The sequence below is a fragment of the Pleurodeles waltl genome, chromosome 5 (assembly GCF_031143425.1).
Source record: "Pleurodeles waltl isolate 20211129_DDA chromosome 5, aPleWal1.hap1.20221129, whole genome shotgun sequence".
NCBI classification, from domain to species: Eukaryota; Metazoa; Chordata; class Amphibia; order Caudata; family Salamandridae; genus Pleurodeles; species Pleurodeles waltl.
The window spans coordinates 59,845,168-59,869,628 of NC_090444.1; the positions used below are offsets into that span (position 1 = coordinate 59,845,168).

Below are 24,461 nucleotides of genomic sequence, written 5' to 3' on the forward strand. Positions count from 1 at the left end.
CTGTCCGAAGTTGGATGACCCTCCACATCAAGCCGATTTCAAGTCAACGTCGTCGGATTGCCTTTCCACAAGCCCCCAAGGATTCCTGGAAGTCTGGGTCTCCAGAGCTTTTTAGCAGAACGAACCTGCAAGTCAAGCCATTTCAGGGTCAACGTAAGCCAGCTTGACTCACAACGTCGGGTCAGTTTTTTCCAAAGTTGCTCCAAACTTCTGGATCTTCTTTCAGAAGGTTTTTGAAGGTCCTTTAGGAATCCACAACTCACCCCAAGGTTCCAGACACTCTGAGTTGCTCCTTGAGGGTTAGCACTCCAACACCCAGAATGCACCTGGCTCAAATCCAAAATTGACCACTGGTCATTGGTCAGCTAGTCAGTTTCTTCAGAGCTTGATGCAGGGGACAGTGGTCAGCTATTTTCTACCTGTAGCAAACAGGGAGTCCCTCCTTGAAGCAGTTGAAGACAGCCAAAGTCCTTTTAATGGTGAAGTCCAAGTGCGCAGCTAGTGCAGTCCTTCAGAGTGCTGTGTCCAGGTGCAGGTCAGGGGTCCAACAAGTAAGTCCTTCCTCTTCTTGTCTGGTTCCCTGTAGGGATCTGAGGTGGGGGTGCAGCTCTGCCAATTTTATCCTTGCTCCTGGGGTGGAAGCAGGGGGGGCCTCTTGACCAATTACATGAAGGCCCCATCCTCTTGAGTGACCACTTCCTGTGAAGTGTGGCAAAAATCAATCCCAGAGAGCAACAGTCTCCCAAAATCCAAGATGGCAAAAATTCAATCTCAGAGGTTAGGTCTGGCTCAGCCCACCCACTGGTGTGGCTAAGGTTTCTTTAACACACCCCTTTCCAGCCCTCTCTTTGTCTAATCGGGGATGTCCACTTGCTAGCCCATTTATCCTTCCCTCCTTTTAAGTTTCACCATCTGCTGAGGCAGTTCTCCTCCACCAGACTCTTCATGTGTGTTCAGCCAGGCCACTTCACACCTCATCAAGGCAGCCTGGCCAGGCTGCCAGAGGCTGGCCAATCAGAGAAGGGCACTACAGGCCTGAAATTGGCAAATTTAAGGTACAGTTCTAAAAACTCTTTCCCTGTGTTAGTTATATTAAATTCAGCAATGGCAATTTGTTGGATTTATTATAACAATAGGTTTGATATCAAACTTGAAATATCTAGCTCCGTTTGAGACTTTACTAATTAAAAATAAAGTCTCCCCATGTTAGCCTATGGAGCCTATTCACTACCATGGGGGAAAACAACTTTAGCTATTTTCCCCTCACCAGGGCACATAAAATATTTTATAAAGTCCCTGCTTATAGTTACACTGCACCCACCCCTGGGGGCACCAAGGGCACACCTTAAGGGTGACTTATATGTAAAAATAAAGTAGCTTAAGACTTTGGAAGTACTTTTAATTCCAAAGTCGAATTTGGGGATAACTTTAACTTAAAAGCAGCCAGCAAGGCAGGCCTGCCTTTAAAATGACCGAAGGCACCACAGCAGTGCACCTAAGGGTGCACTACCTATGCCGGGGTCCCTAAACCTACATGCCCTACCTTATACTAGGACGTACAGGTAGGTTAACACAGCCAATTATAATTAGCCTAATTTGCATAATCATTTTAATCAGAGCACAGGCCCTGGGACTGGTTAGCAGTGCCCAGGGCACCATCAGAGTCAGTAAAAAAACACCATAAGTGAAAAATGGGAGCAAAAAGTCGAGTTTGGGAGCAATGGTGACACCCCTGGTATGGTATGAACCATAGAAAATTTTGAAAATGCCCTAAAAAACCTCATATTTTCCATAAAAATCATGCATTTTCCATACACTTCTGTGATGGAAACTTCTGGTATTCTCAGGAATCTACAAAATTCCAAGGGTCCAGTGTCACCCCACTTGTGCTGATAAAAATACTGCACCACTTGTGTGGCTGGACGTAGGGCCGTAACAGGAACAGATCAAACTGAGATCAATGGGAGCCCATGGAGGGGACTCGCATTGACCTTGGCAATAGCAGACAACCATTGAACAATCATAAAAAAAGGCTTCTGTTATGCTTATTCCTGGGACACTTTAGGTAGTGCAATTTTAATAATATAAAATATTATGTATGTCATTCACAACTCTGACGTAACACATAACTTTAAGAAGAATTACCTATTCTTTGTTCTTCAGTTATTTTAAAGGTGCTATTTTGACCTTGAAAATATACAAATTGTTGGGATATTTGTTTCCAGTACTTAGTTCTAAGAAGAACATGTTATAACAGGAAAAAAAAAATTTACCTTTAAAAAACTCAATTAAAATGCTTGTCACTTTTCCTGGACTCCTATTGTTCATGTTACATTAATGGCTTTCCATGTTTCATCTTGAATTAAAATAAAAAATTATCATGGCATTCTTTTTGTGAATTAGGCAAAAATTCACTATGAGTCTTGGTGTTGTTTCTTTGGTAGAGTTTCCAAGGTAAATATTCTCATGGGAAATCAAAAAGCTCAGTTCATATATTTTTAGCCTTTATTAAAAAAAACTGAAAAATGAAGTGTATGTACTGGTAATATCCAACCCCTCTCAGAGTTCTGCTTAGGTTAATAGCTAAGCTTGGTCAGAGCTCTGCTCTAGTTAATACCCAGATTGACCCACAACACGGCTCTTGCTTATTCAGGGCTCTGCTCTAATAACAGAGGTGGCCACAAGATCTCTTAATCAGTGAAAAGTGCACAACCTCTTTTCTAATTAAGCAATAATCATGTGATTTCCCATTTAAGAAAATGGAAAAAAATTGTTCTGGGATGTATACTGGCATGTTCTCAGTTTTAATATTCAGAGTATATTTGCATACTGGATAAGTTAACAGAGGGGGTGGGTAACATAAAGGTACAAAACAGACATTGTTTTAAATGGAAGAGAGTGGTATGTACGATAAGATTACGCTTACAATCTGTCAGTACAGGGCTGGTAGCAAAGGGCGCGTGCCAATGCTAGGCTCATTCCCTAGACTGACTGCTGGTCACCCTGCAAGGAGAGCTCCAAAGTTCAAGTTACACAACCCCATCTCCTGTAGACAGGCACTTCTAAAGATGGATCAACCTGATAACACAATAAGCAGTCAGTGTCAGGAACTTGTTCTCTGGACTCTGATTTACCCAGATTGGTCTTTGGCCAGCTAGCAACACTCAACTAATCCCGCAATAGAACACTTGAGATTGTCTCATTATTGTCCCCTGTCCTTTTCAACTCATTCCAAGCCTTAGAGGGTTGGGTGGGGGTGGGAAGCTTGAAAAGCAGCACCACTAACAGGTGTCATTGCAGTCTAAAGGCAAATAGCACCAAACTAGGATATGATGGCCAAAAAACAAAGCCTATAGTGACTTTGGGCCATATGTACGACCGTATGTTTTGTGACTCGCACTGTGTGACTCATTTGCAAAACCAAATGTACAACAGTATTAATGACACTGTTTGCTATTCCCAATGGGGTCGCAAATGTCCTATTTCATTAATATTCATGAGGTAGGTCGCAATTTGCGACCCCATCGGGAATGGCCGCACTCACAGGGATGTTGGCCTGCTGGGGACAGAAGACCACCATGTCTGTGACTGCTTTTAAATAAAGCAGTTTTTTTCTTTTTTGGAAATGCAGCCCGTTTTCCTTTAAGGAAAACGGGATACATTTCAAAAAGAAAAATTAAAAGTTTTCTTTTCATTTTTTCAGAGTAGGCAGTGGTCTGTGGGACCGCTGCCTGCTCTGAAAAAATATTTCCGCTTCCATTCACAAAGGGGAAGTGATCCCATGGGGACCCTTTCCGTTTGCGAATGGGTTAGCACCAATTTGAAATTGGTGTTAACTGTGATTGTTATGCGACCGAATTCACTGTCACAAAGCAATCATACACCGCCCTGCAAGTCACAATTCGGAAGGGTTGCCCTCGGGATGCCCCTTCCTAATTGCGAGTCATAATCCCTATTTTGTGAGGGCAGTAATTGCGTTCTGACTCGCAAAATAGGGATGGTACATCGTACCTGCCCATTTTGTGGTCGAAATGCGTCATACATCGGGCCCTTTGTGCTGAGATTCTAACACATTCTCTTATTTTAATATTGCAATTCCAAAATACTGAATCTATATCTATATATATAAATATATTCACTGAAAAAAACAAAGGTTATGGGGATATTATACTGTAGTTCTGAATTTACTTGTACAAAAGCATAGAAATTCAGCAGTTTTAGTTGTAGTTATTTGAAGTAACTATAACTCTCGCCCTAAGGTAACTATAACTCGCGCCCCCACCATGCACAGATTTTCCTTCACTAATTTGACTGCTAATGCTTCAATTACATTTTTAATAACGTTATAGAAGTTGTTATGAGTGCTGTAATATCTGGGGTAATTAGCAGTGCATGGTGAAGGCCTGAGTCACAGTTACCTTAGGGCTCAGAGTTATAGTTACTTAAAATAACTCTAACTATAACTGCAGAATTTCTATGGTTTTGTACGAGTAAATTCAGAACTATAACATCCCCATAACCTTTGTTTTTTGCAGTGAATTTTTAGGGATTTTGTAATTCTATTTCCTAACTACAACATCACAGTAACCTCTGTTTTTTTCTGTGAATTTCTATGTTTTTTTAACACAACAGGGAGTTGGCCGACCACCCACATGCATCTAACCAAGTGCCAAGCACGGCCTGTGGCTGTGTATGACGCTGGTTGGCCGCAGGGCCTGGCCTGTGGCCAGACACTACAGTCAACTCCCACATAGGCATCCAACTCCGCACCAAGCATCGGCCATGTGCTGCAGGCTTTAGTTACAAGGCATGGCCTCGCCTGCGGCCAGGCCTTGCAGCCATCCCCCACAAGCATCTAACCCCATGACACACATGGCCTTTGGCCATACCTGGCGAGGTTGGCCGCAATCCCTTGCTTGAGGCCCGCTCCGCTAAGGCATCCAATCGGGCACCATGCACAGTCTTCGCCAAGCGACAGTAAACTGCTATCTCCTCTGGAGATAGGGAATCGCCCCTGGGAGGTGGCGGTCCCCAGGGCCATTAATGGCTCCAGATGTTGGTCGCACAGTTCCCCTCCTTTAATTTGCATGGGGTAGCAATGGGGAGGTGGTGGTCCCTAGGGCTGTATATTGCCCGGGAGGGGGGCTGTGCTGGCCCCTCCCACTTTTTATTACATTACAGGGTCCAGGGAGGTGGTGATTCCTGGGACCCAGAAGGGGGGCAGAGCCCCCCTAAAAATTCTTTAATTAAGCCCCAGAGAAGTGGTTGTTTCCTGGGCTCTTAAGAGCCACAGGAGGGGGGGGGGGGGGTCTTGTGGCCCCTCTCCATATTAGATTTCAAGCCCCGGGGATGTAGTGGTCCCTGGGGCTCAAAAGATTCGATTAGGGGGGGGTGCATGCAGCTCCATCCAATATGATAAAAAAAGCTCTGGGGAGATGGTGGTCCACAGCACTCAAAGAGCCTTAGGAGGGGGGCCTGGTGCACCTCCCTCCTTTTTTTTAATTTCCTGCATAGCCCTGGGACCTGGTCCACCCAGGGGCAAAACAGATTTTGCCGGATTAGCGGATCCTCCAGTAGGTGATATATATATATATATATATATAGTTACCAAAGGAAAATAGTTTTGTTTTGTCATGCTCTTGCCATGCACCACTAATTACATATATCTTTATATTAATATATCACGGTAACCAAAGGTTAAAGTGATGTTATATTTAGATTAAAATGTCAGTATAAACATAACATTGTAGTTAAAAAAAACACAGAAATTCCCAAGTTATAGCTAACTGAAGTAACTATAACTTGCACTCCCGTGCATACAATGCTTACAGTTTTCAGGCTGGTGACCCCCAAATAGAAACAGACATACAAGCTGCATTTTCCTTCTGCAAATTACGCATATGACATATGGAAATGATGACAATTCCATCCAGGCCTGTTTTACAAGTCCACCGGTCAGTGCTTTAAAGCTGTTAATAGGCAATTCGGGGAGATGAAAGCCTGCGGTGGGGGCTGAGACTTTCAAGTAAGAGGTCAGAGAAGGGCAGGTAGCATCTTGTTAGGGAGTGGCCTTTGTGAGAACATGGTTGATTCTGCCACAGTCCACCTACCCCACTTTCTTTTGGGGTTCAGAAACCAAGAAGACAGCAGGTGAAATTACAAATGGAGTCTTGTGTGCTTGGGTGTAATGCTTGTAAGCTAATGAAGTTATGAGATGCTCTTTGTTACACTACCATGGATTATGCCTGAAGGTTGGCAGGGGGTCATCTGAACAAACTTGATAATTAAGCTACAATTCTCATTGGCCCCTGGTGATTTGCTGGTTGATAGGAATGCAGTTGACTTTAGCAAAGTGAGGGACAAAGTCATGCCAATGGCATGGCCCTGATGTTGATCCTCATTTGATGTGGGTTGAAATAGTATTACCACTGGTGAGCATCTTGTGGGCCAGTGCATGGTTGTAGCCAATGGTCTGCAAATGCTAACGACTTTTATGCATAATTTTGCATCTTAAAAGCAAGGGAGTGACCAGAGGAAGTTCTTACTACCATATTGTTGTGGGTTAGGCATTCATTTGATAGGTGCATGCTTGGGTCAGAAGATCTAGGGTGCATTTCTGAGCCTGCCCTGCAGTGCCCTATTTGTAAAGGAATAAGTGCCAGGCCCCTCATGAGGAAGCCACTTCAGTTTGCCCCATCCGCTGCCCCTGCTTGCGCTACCAATTACAATACAAACACAACTAATAACCATCACACTTCTACAGGTGTGACAATTCAGACTATTCCAGACCCCCCAGGGCTTGGGAGGTATTAGTCATTTTGAATGTATATTGAATTTATAAACAACTATTTTTGTGCTCATCTTTAAATAAGATAAACAGCGACACCATGTGGCAGACTGTCAGAGCTGCCTGTCTTGATCATGAATTGCCGATGCCAAGCACCGGACACCACTGGCACAAATTAAGAACAAAGCCCCTGGACCCTACAGTGGAGAGAGGGAGCTCGACGAATGCCTTTGATGATGTAATGGCATGCGTGGAGCATTTTCTAAGAAAACAAATGCGGTTATGGGAAGGCACAAGCTTTCCACACACCACCACCACCACAATTACACAGTATTAACATGGCCAACAACTCTGAGTTTTAAATTTTTTACAAAGACCTGTAGGTAAGGGTTTTAATGGAGCCAACATATAGGTAGTGAGGCCGGTGGATGTTGTCATAGTAGAAGTAAAGAATGTGCTATCCTCACTGCATTGTTATTGTAATGAAACATATAGGAATTGTACTAGAGTTGCATATAAACTGAGTATAATGCAATTAAAATGTGCCATGTGAGGCTGTATTAATCACTACTGTTGCCACAATTCATGCACCTTCTTAGGCAGTGAGTCGCAGTGAGTCATTGTTTGAGTTTGGCCATCACCAGTATGGCTAAACACAGTCTGATCCTGTTGTAAGATAGCTATAGTTACTTTAAAGTGTGTATAAATATGCACAGGATGTTTTCAAGAGGTAACACATGGCCAGCAGTAACCGGTGCATACTTCCCACAAACAGGGGATGTGACACAGCTGCATGGCTGACATGATGGAAGGGCGAGAAGGAGTGGGGCATTAGGCACCAAGTACTGTGCATAATAGGGTCCAGCACCCTTGCGGCATCTATGAACAGAATTTTATAACAGGCCTGCACTGCTTTTAGTGATGTGGCAGCTAACACGGCCGCTAAATCTATGCAGTGGCTGATTCTTGGAGCTGCCATGTTCTTCTTTATCAAGGGAGTGTTTTTATACTTAGAGCAAACAGTCAAGAGGGGCACCGTATTAGGTTTTTGACCCAGGCTCCGCAAAACCATCTGACAGGCCTGCAGAGCTGCTGCACAGGATAGGCCTGTTGGGAGTGTGTGAACCATCAGCCCTGCAACTGCTTCTTGTGCTACAGAAGGTTGCATTGCTGCCCAATGCACTACATTTGTTGTAAGAAAGTGAAGAATGGAGAATTTGTTTCCCTACACAAAACATACACTGATTAGCACTATGAAAGAGGGGCAGATAGAAGGTGCGAGCACAGGGTGCCATGGAGAGTACGGGAAGCAAGGGCAAAGCAGGGTGCAATAGAAATCAGAGGGCTCAAAAGGGTACATGCTTCTTTTACACACATAGGGGGTCATTCTGAGATTGGCGGGCGGCGGGTGCCGCCAGCCAAGCGGAAACCGCCAATTTCAAAAGACCGCAGAGGCCATTCTGGCTTTCCCGCTGGGCCGGCAGGCGCCTGCCAAGGGACCACCCACCGGCCCAGTGGGAAAGGCCCTGCAACCCAGAAGCCAGCTCCGAATGGAGCCGGCGGTGTTGCAGGGGTGCGACGGGTGCAGTTGCACCCGTCGCGATTTTCACTGTCTGCTAAGCAGATAGTGAAAATCATGCTGGGGCCCTGTTAGGGGGCCCCTGCACTGCCCATGCCAGTGGCATGGGCAGTGCAGGGGCCCCCAGGGGCCCCACGACACCCGTTCCCGCCATCCTGTTCCTGGCGGTAAAATCCGCCAGAAACAGGGTGGAGGGAAGGGGGTCAGAATCTCCATGGCGGCGCTGCAAGAGCGCCGCCATGGATATTCAGCCCAGATAGGGGAAATCCGGCGGGAAACCGCCGGATCCCCTTTTCTGACCGCGGCTTTACCGCCGCGGTCAGAATGGGCAGGGAAGCACCGCCAGCCTGTTGGCGGTGCTTCCGTGGTCATCCACCCTGGCGGTCGATGACCGCCAGGGTTGGAATGACCCCCATAGACTGGTTACAGTACAGGCAGCAACAGTACATTCTATTCCCAGATATAAACATGTTTAGAGCAGGCGTCAACACTGTAAGTTTCCTGCTCCTGTGCACGCATAGTACAGGCACTGCCCTGGTATCAGCAGAGCTTGCAACCCTTCCACACACAGGTTTAAGAACGTGTAATGTCCGCATGCATAGGAGTGTGTGTAAGTTTGTGTGTGAGTTCATGTGTGTCTATATGTGTATTAGTCTGTGTGTCCACACAGAAGCCTGTGACTGTCTTGTCTATCTAAATGCACCTGCATTCACCTGTTTCTGGACTATAAAATATTCAAGGTTTTGGAACCACCAATTCATGTAAAATACGACTGGCCCTTGGGGACACCAGGCCATTTCTTGACCATTCAGTGGCTCTTTCAGAGTGAATGTCCTGTTCTCTCTGTCATAATCACTTACACCACTGCCAGTTATCCAACCATCTAGTGTTTTTACTGAGAAGTCAACAAAATCAACCCAGGTCTGGCTTGAGGATTTTATGCGCCCCACTGAACCTAATCCTGTACTCCTCAGTTGAGAATCCAAAGCCCTCAATCAGGGTAGCCTTCATGAGTCATAGGATTCTGCATCTTTACCAGAGAGGGTTAGGAGTCTATCCCTACACTTTCCAGTGAACAGTTCCCAAAGGAGAGCACCCCAGTGAGATCTGCTTACTTTTCTGGATGCAAAAGCCCTCTCAAAAGCTGTGAACCACTTGGTGATGTCATCACCCTTTTCATATTTAGTTACAATCCCTTTGGGGATTTTAAGGATGTCAGTATTCTCTCTGACCCTAATTAAGTTGCTGCCACCATTGATGGGACTTAAACCCATCTCTTTTCTTTCCCTTTCAATGGCTAGGAGCTGCTTCTCCAAAGCCAAACTCTTGGCCATCCTGGCTAACAGGAGGTCCTCTTCATTGAGGCTGTCCTCAATGCTTCCAGAGGCACTGGTCTCCCCTGTGGATGAACCAGGCTCTCTGACTATGATTTGTGGAGTCAAGGTTTTGGGAACCCTGTTCTCCCTAATTAGGACAGGGGGGATGAGTTCTTCCTCCTGTTCCCTAATTTCCCCATCTAAAGGAGCATCCTCAAACTCAGAGCGGTGGTCCCTTGTAAACTCTGCCAAGAGCTCATCGATCATTGACCTTGGTAGGGTTGGACCCAGTCTTTATCTTTTTTTATCTTACAAAGAGTCCTTAGCTCTGCCATTCCTAGATGCAGGTACGGGGTGAGGTTGAGTTCCACCACCATTTCATCTGTGCTAGACATTATCACTCTGAAAGTTGGGATTACTTTTTAAAAATCTAAAAACTACTTCTAGAACTTAAATCCTAACTTTTTAAAAACGTTTAAACTCTAAAATAAATGCTAACAGGGACTTACACAAGGCCCTAGCAGAACTTTTAAAAATGTAGAAAAATAGTTCAAATTGCAAACATTTCTAATGACAATTTTTGGAATTTAGTTGTGTGGTCAGGTATTGGCTGAGTAGTCCAGCAAATGCAAAGTCTTAGACCCCACCGCTGATCCACCAATTTAGGAAGTTGGCTCCGTATATACTATCTCAAAGTGAGAGATAATGTGCACAGAGTTCAAGGGTTCCCCTAAGAGGATGATAGTGTCACAATAAGATAATACCAATGCTCTATTTTGTGGTAGTGTGGTCAAGCAGTAGCCTTATCAGAGGGTAGTGCTAAGCATTTGTTGCACACACATAGGCAACAAACACACACTCAAAGACTTAACTCTAGGCCAATAGGTTTTTATAAAGAAAAATATATTTTCTTAATTTATTTTAGAACCACAAGATTCAAATTTGAGGTAAGTACATCAAATGCAAGGTACTTCACACAGGTAAGTATATAACGTTGATTTAAAACAGTAGTACACACAGTTTTGGTAAAAATGGCAATAAGCTATTTTAAAAGTGGACACTGCAAAAATCAACAGTTCCTGGGGAGGTAAGTTTTGGTTAGTTTTTGCAGGTAAGTAAAGCACTTACACAGTCAGTCTCCTGGGCATAGGCAGCCCACCATTGGGGGTTCAAGGCAAGCCCAAAGCCACAGCACCAGCAACACAGGGCCGGTCAGGTGCAGAGGTCAAAAGAGGGCCCAAAACACATAGGCGCCTATGACGAACAGGGGTGCTCTGGTCCTAGTCTGCTTACAGGTAATTAATTACCTGTGTCCTCGGGGAGCAGACCAGGGGGGTTTTGTAGAGCACTGGGGACACACACACCCAAGCACACAAAAAACACCCTCAGTGGCACAGGGGTGGCCGGGTGCAGTGTGCAAAGCAGGCGTCGGGTTTGCTATAGAAAGCAATGGAGGGACCCAGGGGTCACTTAGGCGATGCAGGCAGGGCAGAGGGGGGCTTCTCGAGCCAGCCACCGACTGGGCTAGGATGAGGGCCGCCTGCTGGTCACTCCTGCACTGGTAGTTGGTTTCTCTCTGTCCTAGAGGCTGCGGTGCAGTGCTTGGTCCAGGTGTCAGGCTCCTTTGTTACCAGGCAGTCGCGGTCGGGTGGAGCCTCTGGATCCTCTATGCAGGTGTCACTGTGGGGTGCAGAGAGGTCGACTCAGGGTGTCCACGTCATTGGAGTCGCCTGGGAGTCCTCTCTGCAGTGTTTGTTGTCCTGGACTCGACCCAGGGGCGTCAGGTGCAGAGTGTGAAAACTCACGCTTCTGGCGGGAAGTGAAAGTCTCTTCAAAAGGTGTTTCAAAGTTGCAAGTTTGTTGATGTTTCTGATCAGTGCCGCTGTTCTCTGGAGGTTCTCGGTCCTGTCGGTGCAGCGCAGTCCTCTGAGGCAATTTTGACCAGACCATCAATATGTTATCCATGTGGAGAATAATACAGTATTTTACTTTGTGCGGGAAAGGGATCAGATCACGAAAGCTCCTGCAAGTAGCTCTAGGCAGTTGATGTGTAGACTCATTCCCTCAGGGGACCATCTGCCCTCTGTCTCCATTGAACCACACCGAGCACCCCAACCCCAATGGCTGGCATCTGATTCCCTGACAATTTCCAGAAGTGGCACAAAAATGGCTTTCCCGTTCCACACATCCATGTGGTCTAACCACCAGGCTATCTCTGTCCTGGCTTCCTCCGATAGTACTAAGTGTTCTGAGTATGTTAATTCCTTCTGAAGATGCTAAATCTTAGGCGCAGAAGGGCTCGATAATGAAGGGGAACCAAAAATATGGCCTAGACGGAGGAAGCTAAAAGACCTTCCAGGCATGCTAGAATCCTCAATGATATAGTCGTAGAGTCAAGGGCTCTTCTCAACTCTTTCTTGCTGGAAATCGTTTTGATAGGGGTAATGTCAACTGGACTCTGAAAGAGTCCACCTGAAAGCCTAAGAATTCTGTGGTTTGGGATGGACTCATGATCGATTTGTCTGAGTTGACGACAAAACCGAGATCTTGCAACAGTTGGATAGTCCACGGAAGGTGCAGAAGGACCATGTTTTCGCTTTGAGCCATGATCAGAATATCTTCCAGATATATAATTAGACGGACCCCTCTTTCTCTGAGATGCTGAACTACCGGCCTTAGCAGTTTGGTGAACACCATGGGTCCGGCGAAAGACCAAAGGGTAGGGCAGTGAAGTTGTACCACTGGTTTCACCAGCAAAACTGAAGAAATTGCCAATGTTGGGAGAAAATGGGGACCTTAAGTATGCGTCCTTTAGATCGAGAAGCACCAACCAGTCACCTTCCTGCAACAGATCTCGGAGCAGATGAATGCCCTCCATTTTGAAATGGCAGTACATTACACAAGAGATGAACGTTTTGAGGTTCAGGACCAGGTGGGAGCTGCCGCCTTTCGGAAGCATCCAGCTCTGGCAAAAAGGCAACTATTAAACATCTTTCCTATGGACATCTGGGTTTTGTCCAATGTGAAAAACGTGGCAACATATTTTCCCTGATCTTTCACAAATTTGTCTCCAAAGACCGTTTGTCAAAGTGCCTGCCTCTGTAGAGGCCAATTCAGCAAAATTTTGAACGATGCGCATTAAAAATGACTTACAGCGTTTCAGGGACATAGCACAATTGGCATTACCCAAGAGACATATAGCTCTCTGGACTCATTCCAGGATTGTTTCAGGATCTAGTTGAGAACCTGCCTCTTTTGCCTTGACTGTGAGTCCTAGAACCTTTGTAATGGGATCGGAAAGGTCCAAAAGTTTGTATTGGCATCCTCTCCATAATCTTTCAAGGCCCTTTTTGGGGTTCTTAGCAAATCATGTAATGAAGTTAGCCATATTGGGGTCCAGTTCTGGCATTTCCACCACCTTACCAAGGAGAGAGGGCATTCTGATCTTAGGGTGTTGCGCACTTTGTGCTCAAATCCTTCCCTCGGCCTGTCTTGCACGTAATGTGCTACCTCCATACATGGGACCCATTTGGAGGAGCATGGGTGAATAATATTTTCTGGGTCAAATAGCAGATTTTGCGGTCCGGGGACCTCAACATTTAAATGGTGAGTTTTGCATTTTTGCTTAGTTGCAGGTTTTGGGTCTTCTTGAGCCTGGTCAGATTTGGAGGATTGTGAGGAGGATGTGGGGGAGACCCCTGTCACTTGAGAATTGGGAGTGGAGAAAGTTCCAGAACATCCTTGTGGAGCAAAGCTCTCATACTCATGAACTTTAAGGACTGACACAGCCATGTGCGCAAGTATTTCCGTGGAGGAAGTGACACCCAAAGTGGCTCTCTGGACAAAGCCCAACTTGGGATTTGGACCATCTCTGGACAAGACATCAGGAGGAGGGTTCCCCATCAATTCACGCTGGCCAAATCTAATCAATGACTGAGCAAATGGCTTTAGAGCCTTTATGAGCCTGATTCATGGAGTCCTAAACATGGTTCCCCAGGGCCACCACTAGTCTCTCTTCCATCTGGTGCTCAGATGGCACCTCAGACATGTCCTGGTGATATCCATCTTCTTCGGTGTAGGATGCCATGGTCGTGCTTACACATGAGGTCTTGGAAGAGGTCAAGGGGAAGAATTAGACCCAACGGATATAAATTAACTTGCTAGGACTAAATGAGACGGGGCACTGTCTCTGTCAGCAATAGGGTGTTCCAGGGGAAGCAAAGCACTTTGGTACAATCACTGCTGCATGCTAAGCCGATCAGGCATAAATTAGTACCACGGTCGGCTTTGCGTACATGCACGACCAAAGAAACTGAAAGAGGACACGGTCCGCAAGGAATAACGTGTGCTTGCTAGAACAATCCCCACTTCCACTCCACTGCTGATAAATACGACGGGTAGTCATGCAGAAATCCTTGAGGATGAAAGCCCAGTCGCTATGTTTAACAAATTAAAATATGAGCAATACTATATATGTAATATATTCATATATATGTAATATATTCAAGGACTCAAAAATGCACCTATCTGCGGCTGCTGCAGCAGCAAAGAAAGAGGAAGGACTATGGTCACAGGAGCATGTATACAAGGAGCAGGCCCTTGATTGGGTAGGACACTGGACTACTGGGATTCATGGGTATGTGGTTTTGAGTTTTAAGTATTTCTATTGGCTGCTGTAAATTAATCAGTAAAGTAAGAGAAGCATAATCCAAAGCCTCTGGTCCTGACATAGAATCCCAACTTGCAAGGCAATTAATTGGTGGAAAATGAAACTGGTAGAATGGGACACTTTCCTAATCTAGGAAATACATTAGCAAATAGTGTTGAGTGCATTCAGGAGATTCCTTGTTAGCAAAGGCCCCTTCTGAGAGATCCTCAATAAACCGCCATCCTCTCCCCGAACATTCAGGAACCTCTGCACCATTGTAGCTTTACTCCTACGTTTGGAGTAAATTTAAGTTTTTAGAATTCACAAAAAAATACAATAGTACTCGTAGGAAGCTGTGAGAGTGCCAGATGTCCAATAGCACTCACATGAGTAAGCATTTACTGAAGGCTAAACATGGCATAAGTGTACTTACACATGTGCCAATGCTTAAAAGTGCATTTACACACAGTAACATTATAGTCCATAAGGAAAGTGTTTTTGTGTATAGAGAAATTCAGATATCACCATTGATTTTTCCAGTATGCCTTCCCCATCCTATCCTGGAGAGACACTTACTCCTGTCCTTCACAAGAGTACATCTCTGACCGTATCCATGGTAGGAAAGTATAATTTCAAAGTTGATGACTTCCCATAAACTTGCACACTAAGAGGTTTTTTATGTCTGCCCACTCCCCATCGTTTTGAGTACATTTTCCTACACATGCCACAATACCATGTGGGTGTACTTATACATTAGAGTAAATCATTTTCCCAGTGACTACAAAATGTGAATTAAGACTCATAGGGCCACAAAGTTCACAAAGTTAACTTGCACTTTTGAGTATGTTTATCCTGGTTAATAACTTTCTACATTTTGGTATTTATAAACTACACTTTTGTTGTAACTTACACTTTTGTAGTAACGTATACTTTTGTAGTAAGTCCAGCACTACACATGACCAATCACAGGTACTGTAACAGCCACCCTTAAAAATAAAAGAGGTAGAGACTTAGTAGAAAAGTGTAAGTTACTACAGAAGGTCAGTATGTGGATACGGAAAAGTAGTTAACTTACTCAAAAGTGAAAGTTTGTGAATAGCACTTTGTAGCACTACATAACTTCTTACTGCAAAGTGCAGTTTGTGAATCAGGCTCATAAAACAGTCATTTGCACATGCCACCAAGGTGTGCAAACAACTTTTAGAATCAAGTTCACAACACGTAATTAAATGCCATCCACAGCTTCATGTCAGGACCACCTAGAAATCTTCAGAACACTGTACCACACTACCCTGAGTGTGGTAGATCGTTGTTCTCTGGTGCTTCCAGCAGCGGAGTGACTCAAGCAGTGTGAGCACACGCCTCATACACAAAACATCCCTTGGTTACCATACTGCATGGCTTAGGTCTGAGTACCTGAGAGGTAATAACAGTTCACTTCCTCATTCCACCACACCAGGAAAGCACCATCTGCGTTCTCAGGCAGCATGAGGAACCTCTTCGCATCAAGGCGAGTAAGCTTTCCGAAAAACCACCTGCAACAGAAAACAAGATGCTTATGTATCAATGCATTCCTCATAGACACAAAATGGGTAAACACTTTGGATAGGTAAAACCTTCAGTGCATGAACTCTACAAGGTGCAGCCTAGTTCAAGGTGTGAGTTTATCATCAAGGAAGTTGCTTCTTTCTTTCACACTAGGTCCTCTTTCACCTCCATGCCATTTACTCTGCCACTAGAAAGAGTTTGAGACCATTGTGAAGTATCAGGTAAGGAATGCTCTTGTGATCTGATACTTTGACTCCTACGTACAATATTTAACTAGGACTCTACTCGATGTGCTAATGTATTTGTGCACCTTTGTGAATGAACCAGTTCATGAGTGCGAAATCAGGTCGTGCATGCATGTAAGAAGCTGGTCCTTTATGTGGTATGTGAATACTGTGTGAAGGGTCCAGGGGTTCCCCAGTGAGTGGGCAGGGCTTGTTATGCAATCCCAAAGTGCTCTATTTAAGTGTAGTGTGGTCAAGCAGCCTTAGGCTTAAAACAGAGGAGTGCAAGACATATACAAATATACACAACATTAAAAAAATTAGATACACGACTCAAGAGGGAGATCCACACCAATTTATAAAAATAGCAGGTATCTTTATATATATTTAGGCATTCGAGAAAAATCATTCAGGTAAGTATGTTATTAAATAGGAATTATTTTTACTTTAAAAAGTGGACACTTCAATTTCTGAGTTCTGCAATGTTATCCTATGGGAGGAAAACATGTTCTGCAATCAGATACTGGATGAGGACTTATAGGACCAATCTCCGGGACTCAAGGTGAGTATTGGGCAAGGGTCAGGACCACATCAATAGGTCACTCCGGGCGGCACTGGGGCGGCTGAGTGCAGAGGTGTACGGCATCGGGTGCCCAATGTACTTCAATGGAGAACAGTCTCCATGGTAAAAGGCTGCAGGCTCTGGCTAGGAGGCCAGTAAAGGACAACCAACAGGTAGGTGACAACTGTGGGGTGCTCAGGGACGCAGGTGCACCTCTGATCCTTTTTTCCACAGGCGACGGGTGCAGAAGTGTCTTTGGTGTCGGGTTTCTGTGTCTGGGAGCACTCGCAGTTGAGGGGTCCTGTGGTCTGAGGCTGCAGGCGTCATCAGGGAGTCCAGGAGGGCTGACACCACAGTGGACTCAAGCTCAGGAGAGCTGGGGAACTTCGTTGACACCAAGGAACTACTTCAACTCGGGCTGGAGGCAACGGGTGGCTGTTTTAAGTGTAGTGTTTCTCTTACAGCAGAGGCAGCAGGAGAAGGGGCCAGCAGGCAACTTCGGGGAGTCCAGGAGGGGTGAAACAATGGTGGATTCAGACTATGGGGAGCTGTGGAACCATGATGGCACCGATGGTCCACTTCAACTTTCTGGTTCCAGAGCCTTCAGAGTCCCTTCTTTAGAGATTGTTGGGAACAGGTCTACTGCTCATGGGAGGGCTTGACTCTTTATTGAAGGCAAGCAGTCCTCCTGGGTTTCTGGAGTCACAGCTGCAGGATGAGTCAACTTTGGTGCTGATTTCAACGAGAGATGCAGACAGGTCAGTGGGGCTGGTGCCAGGTCAGCTGATTCTTTTCTCCTCTTCTGCTGTCATGGCTCTTCAGTGTCTTTGGTTTTCTTAGGCCATCAGGATCTGCTTCTCTGATGACAGGGGGTCCCCAAAATACTGACGTTTGAGTGTGCTAGGGGTGTGTAGTGTAGTAGCCAGTGGGCTACTGAGCCTTGGTGTCCCTTTGCCCCCATATAACCACTTCCTGTGGAAAGTTTGCATAACCCTGTCCCAGAATCCCTAAGTATGCCATCAACAAGATGGCTACTGCTGAAAAATCATGTCCAATTAGCAGTAGCCCATCTTTGCGGTGGTACTAGCCTGGGGGGTGGCACGACTACCTGACTAGCTACATTTTTTTCACCTGTCCAGGTGTCAAATCGGCTCTGGAAAAGAGGGGTGGCTTTCTCTCCTGTGAGGGTAGCCAGATTTGCATTTCAAAGGCGGCAGCCCTTTGAGGCTTGCTTCCTTAGGAAGTCTAATCAGCAGGTCATCCTGTAGGAGGGGCTGTTACACCCTCTTCCTGGACAGGCTTTTGTTCTAGACCTCCTGAGAGCAGAGGGCTCTCACCCTATGGGTCCAGAATGGTATCTCAGGTGGCAGACTGGCAGAAACTGGTAAGCGAGCACACACGAGGCTGGTAAGGTATCAGGGGGCTCCTCTGGGTGCATGTATTGGTAAATCCAACACTGGCATCTCTCTGTGTGGCTTCACCAATACAAGATGTTTGATACTAAACATCCCTAGCTTCAGTGAAACCATCATATAGCTGGGGAACTCCTATTTACCAGTGTCCAGCATGGGCATTTAAAATCCTTCCTTGGTCACTTACTATGCCTGAGAATTGACAAAGACATACCAGGGACAAATCTGCTCATGCAGATATGCCCTACATGTAATATAATGAACCCTGCCTTAGGGCTGTAAGGCCTGCTAGAGGGGTGACTTACATATATTGCATGCAGTGTTAGGGGACATGGCACACAGGCTGTGTGCCATGTCGTGTTTTTGATTTTGTCTGCCACCAAGACACACAGCCCGCAATGGCAGTCTGTCATGTGCTTGGCACAGACTGACAAGTTTGTGGATGTAAACATTTTTGGCAGCCACATTACTAATCGGGCAGTGTCTCCCACGATTTGAAAATTGCATACTGACTAGTTTGTAAACAGGGACGCAATTTGCAATGTGACCTATGTACAAATTTATCATTGCAAAATGTCCATTTACAGTGGGTTGCAAAATGATATGTCCAATAAATATTAATCAGGCAGTTTGCAATTTGCAACCCCTTGCAATTGTCTGCAAATACAGGGATGGTGGCCTTCAAGGGACAGCAGACCTCTAACCATGCATTCGCATTTCCATACACAAAGCATTTTTTAAAGGGAGCCCATATCAATTAAAGGGACAGGTGGTGATCCAAAATGCTTCCTATTAGTAAATACGCCATGGAGCGAGCATGGCGTGGTACACTGGAGCACTGTCTGTTCCCCCAAGGTGCAAGACACAATTCACAAAGGAGAAGCTGTGCTACGGGAATTAGATAACACATAAAATCACGTCGTATCTGATCAATGGGTTGCAACCACAACTGCAGTCACAAACCATTGATATGTCCCACTGAAACCAAAACTAGGGTAGGTTGCCCCTGTCAGGCCTCTTCCTCCTTGTGATTTGGAATGAATTGTAGAACCCCTTTTGCGAATCAAAAATACGTTGCGGAATAGAATAATGGTCCTGTACATCACAAAACACTTTTTGTGTTCATCAATATGTGATTTTGTAAAGGTGTTTTGTACGTTGGGTCCTTACTTGTGTTAAGGGCAAACATGGGGAAAAATTGTTGAAGGCCTAGAGGAAAGTGTTTCTGCAAGGGGAAATGTTTTCCCCATGAAGATAAAAATAGGAAAACATAATTGTCACTTGACATCTGCTATCTTGATGCACTTTAATACTTTTGCTTGTAAGTGACATGGAAACCACTCTTAGAGGTACCTCCTGGATTTTTCAGTGAATTTGAAAATTGGAGCATCTATGGTGAACGCTGGCTGTTTTAATTTCATTTCTAAGGTTCATTACGCATGGAGTCGCGACAGTCAGTTTTTCTCACTAATGGATAGAACATAGATGTGTTTAAAAAGTCTTATGCAGGTTTGTGCAGGCCCCTGAGCTTCACCAACTCTTTCAGTTTTTGTGAACATGAGGTGCACCTGGCCGAGAAGCCAGTGATGAGCCCATCCCAGAGTCACACCAACGCAATCCATGCCAAATACAGCATAGCTAACCTTCCAGAGTGACACCCAAACCATGCTTTGCCTCTCACTTTATAAACCAGGGATGCAAGTGACTGTCTATATTTACTCACTTATGCACTTTCCACCGAGCCCTTCACTATTTACACTGCTGCATTTGCTGCAACATGTATTTATATATGATGAAACATGTGAATCATATCTGCCTTGTGGTAGCCTCCATTTTTGTTCATTAACAAGAGTTATTTCCCCTATTATTGAAATAGTTCACATTTAGCTTCGGTTTCTTGCTGCGCCTATGAACAGCTGTGAGCACAAGCATCACCTGTGAAGCCGTAGGACCCTGCACTGCAGACCCTGGCTTCCCCTCGGTACATGGCCCGGCCATCTGAGAGTTTATTTGCCTACATTTGTGCGGTTTTCAATCAGTTCTACCAAGTAGTCTCCTGTTACCCACGTGTTTAATCACGTAAAGATTGAAGGCACTGGTTTGGGTCCTCATAGTTTACAAAGTGCTTTTAAAGCCAGCAAAGGTCACAAAAGTGCCCAATTTGTATCACACTAATGCAGAATAATAAGACTTTTATTCACAATTAGTATAATAAAAAAAATGGGCGGAAATTGGCACTGCCCCATCTAAGACCTGGGTCTCGAAGTGCCGGGGGCTGCAAGAGACAAACAAAGGGTCGCGGTTCTGATCCCTGGCGATCTCCAAACCACACTGGCGTCAAGGGGCAGGAGGCGAGATGGGCCTGAGCGAGGAAGGGGGGCTGTTAAGGGGATGCTGTGACTGGGTCTGTGAAGGGGGGGCTGTGAAGAGGATGCTGTGAAGAGGATGCTGTGAAGGGGGTGCTGGATGTGTACTTTTCCACAACCCTAACCCACACCTCCTTTAGAATCCAATACACGCTGGCCCGGTGCATCTGCACCACACACACATGCATGTACCCATGACTGCACGTCTGACGTCTCTCCCTGGCCGCAGGGGACGCGCTCGACGCATTCTTCCTGACGTCACACGCCGGCCTTGACATTTCCACCAATGAGAGCCCGTGGCAGGTCTCCCGCGCGCGGCACGCGCTGTGGAATCCGTGCTATGCTTACAATCTGTGCGCGTGAAGCCAAGGACCGGCTGAGTGACTCCCCCTCCCGGCCGCTGGGCCCCCGAGACTGGGCCCCCGAGACTGGGCCCCCGAGGGAAGTCTGAGCTCCAGGCCGGGACCGTGCCCCCCTCCCACAGACCTCACCGACCCATCATTCACGGCAGCCCGCGGGCGCTTGGTGCCTTTCTCTTCGTTCCAGAACAATCACAGAGAATTAGTACAAATGCAACCGCTGCACGGCCTGTTGTGTGCATATGTACGACTCCGTGAGCCCCCCAAACACGTCATACGGCCTCTCATTTATGGGGTGCTAGCGCTGCCAAGTTTCCCGGGTCCATGGGTGAGGTCCTGCTACAGTCCAGGTTTTTCCCTTGAATTCTGGGACTTGTAGTCTTCTTTATTTCATTATAAAACAGGACTACAAGTCCCAGAGTTCACAGGAACAGGCCTGGATTGAAGCACCACTCACGCATGGACCCGGGAAATGTGGCAGCTAAATACAGTTAAGTTTGCACTGCTTCTGTTACTCCATCACAACCGTTCCGGATAGCCCGTCTGCTGAAATATAAATCCCATTATATCCTAGGGGATTTATACTGCAGCAGACGGGCTATCCGTCACCGTTGTGATGCAGTAACACTCTGCAGGACTCCCGTTGTAAAAAGACTGCTGGATTTGAGCGGCAGCACCACTGAGCATGGGGGGCTGAGTCTGATCCCACACTGTGTGACAGCTGTTAGCCTAGCCCTTCCATATAGCTAGCAGCACCTCACCAGTACCAGAGGTAAAAGCGACTTGTGGCAGCCTAACGCATGACACTCGGACTCTGCAGGGTAGTCGTGGTAGAACAGGTTGTACCCCATTCTCTAAGTTATACAAGTCTCATACATGCCAAGGCAAACAGAAGCGGGATCTTGGCTCAATAGGTTTTATTGGAGTAACTGTGTTCTATGTGAAAAGGCATGAATTGCGATTATGAATAGAATGAAACACACCACCATTAGGCTGTGACCAGGAAAGTGAAACACAGGAAGAGTCCCACCATATTGTCACACTAGCGTGTCTAATATCCCTACCTACACTACTCAGTTTCTACATGACAACAAATGGAAGTGGTAGGCCTAATCCAACCTTCTGGTCCCGGGAAGGAAGCCCAATCCCCATATCTCTGTTCAGAGGTAAAGGAGAGGTCTGTTAGTCGGCTGGGACTCCTCCCACGTAGACGAACAGGAAGCGCAGAGTTTTAGCAGAAACTGCGATGACGTGCAGCATGAGATGGCAGGCTGGCTTGAATGTCCTCTCTAAGTTGGGGGGGGGGGTGAGGGGGGGCAGAATGTTGTTTTATAGTAAAACATCTTGTTCTGAGAACTGCCTTGACATGACAACACATATTTTTCTGTGCAAGGTAGACATTGTACTTTTTGGACCGGCAATGCCTGGTAAACTACCATGTACAGCCTTGCAGTGAACACAGGATGAAACTGTTGTGAAACAAAATGAATAACAAATTCTGCATGGAAGGGCAACAGATGAAAATAAAACATCACCACTAAAACAAAGCCTTGCTAAAATAATAAGAGGAATACAATAACAAGTGACTAGGTGAGAGTGTGCAGGACTCAGACCCAACCTAAAATAAATGTGCCTACATAAACGCAAAAATAGCCTCACAACATAACCCGTCCATGAAAATGTAAATCAGGCCCTAAGTAATGCAAATCAGCACTATGCGATTTTTTTGCATTGCTTTTAAGTGTATTTGCGCTGGAAATTAAATTGCAAAAAAGATCTTGCATTAATTCGTGTCACTTTTGTGATGCAAACAAGGTGCAAAATCTTAGTAAATATACCCCATAATGTTAAAATACATTATACAACAGGGAGAGGGCACATGAGGGGCTTAAGGGGCAGTGGAAAGGGACAGTAATGTGGATTGATAGGGGTACTGATCGAAAACACATTATTTTGGGAAATAACCAACATTTTAAAATTATTATTCTAAACAGAGAGAGGGAGTGTGTGTGTGTGCGTTTTTAGTGTGTGTGTGTGTAAAAATTCCTGGTGCAATCCAAGATACCTCATTATACCTAACTCAAACCACCTGTACCCAACTATTTATCACAAAATACATTTATGAGGTAGGAGTAACACCACAAACACCTTCCAAAGCTATGCCCCTGTGAACAGAATTTGGGTGGATCCCATCCCTGAAACCCAGAGGCAGATTTACTCATATCTGCCCCTGTGTGTCAGGAAGAGAGCAGGCCAGCGACAAGTCTACTGAGGTATGGTGCTGCTGCTCTCTCCCCAAGCACAATCAGGCTGCCTTGCACCATGCACATACTTTTGCAACACAGTGCAAAGGTGTCTACTTAAGCCTAGCATAGCTTTTGTACTTGTAAAGGAAACCTAGTACAAAAACTATGCTTAGACCAACTTTAAAACTTTTCCCACTTTGGATGTGTAATGTACAATGCAACACACATTGAAAGTCAGAAATGTTTGGAGAAAATAAATATTTTTTTGCTCCTACCAGAAAGAGGCGTATTTTTGGCACAAAGCTCTGTATACCATTGCTATTAAATAGGGTTTTGCATCCAAAACCCTTGCTTGTACCACCCATGGAATCCCCTTAACGCAAAATAGCACAAAGTAGCGCAAGCACTACTTTATAATACTTTTAGGCAACTTTCCAGGGGGAAACTTCATTAAACATAACAGTGGCTACCTCTGTGGGACACAACAATATGACCAGCAGGATGGGAGGATCCTCCTGCTCTGATCTCAAGCTGGACAAGCGGGTGTATGTCAAAACATTCAGTTTTTATTAATGTCCTCTAATAATATTATATCCAGAATACTGTATTCTAGGTAAGATCCTATAGGTAAGTACATTTTTACAATTCTAAAGCCCACATCAAAGTGTAGCGACAATACATATACAGTCAAGTACATGGATGTGTAGCTTTGTACAGTAAATCTATACTTGCCTATAGAAACTTACCCTGACAACAGGTAGTCTATGTTCTGGACACGAGACTATGGTGAGCCGATAATGGAAACTCGATAACCTGACAGACCACCGAACAAAGACTGGACTCTTGGCACTCAGTGATGTACTCGGTGATGTCAGCCTACCACTGAGGTTTATTGAAAAACATCATCCCTTCTCACCGGTGAGATTACCATACAACTCAGTACCCTGGGTTTCTAGGAGGGCAGATCATTCAGAGAGCCACAAAGCAGCTCATCTATGGCATAGATGCTGCCTGGCAAAGACTCCACTGGCTGCCACTGCCAAAGAGCATATTACGTAATACTCTCTGCACCAGTCATGAGCCATGGGTTGACCCAGTACCCTATGTGTATTGGAAACAACAGGTCTGCCCATCAGTCAGCTACAGTTATCTGCTTCCAGGACCTGAAAAGGGATGGATAGAATGCTTGAAATCATTTCAGCTCCTGGTAACTACTCCAGGCCTTCATTCTAGTACTTCAATTGTTTTCTCACTGCATTGATTTTTTGCACCAAATTGCACACCTGCTCAATAATGCACATATGGATCAATTTACACATCTACATTCAAGCAAATCTCTAGTATGCAAGCTCCAGTAAACTAATGGGTGTTGGGCGTAGAAAAGATGGTTGGACTTGGAGCGCAAGAGTGGTGT

The 24,461-nt window shown here is 45.4% G+C and overlaps 1 protein-coding gene across 2 annotated transcripts in view; it reads right to left on the bottom strand.

The window, feature by feature from the left end:
- LOC138295335 (tyrosine-protein kinase-like) overlaps window positions 1-24,461 on the bottom strand; it is a 195,513-nt gene that overhangs the window by 151,211 nt on the left and 19,841 nt on the right. For both annotated transcript variants that reach the window (XM_069233563.1, XM_069233564.1), the window contains exon 2: window positions 15,747-15,865. In XM_069233563.1, coding sequence (XP_069089664.1) covers window positions 15,747-15,865 — 119 coding nt within the window. The remainder of the gene's footprint in view (window positions 1-15,746; window positions 15,866-24,461) is intronic.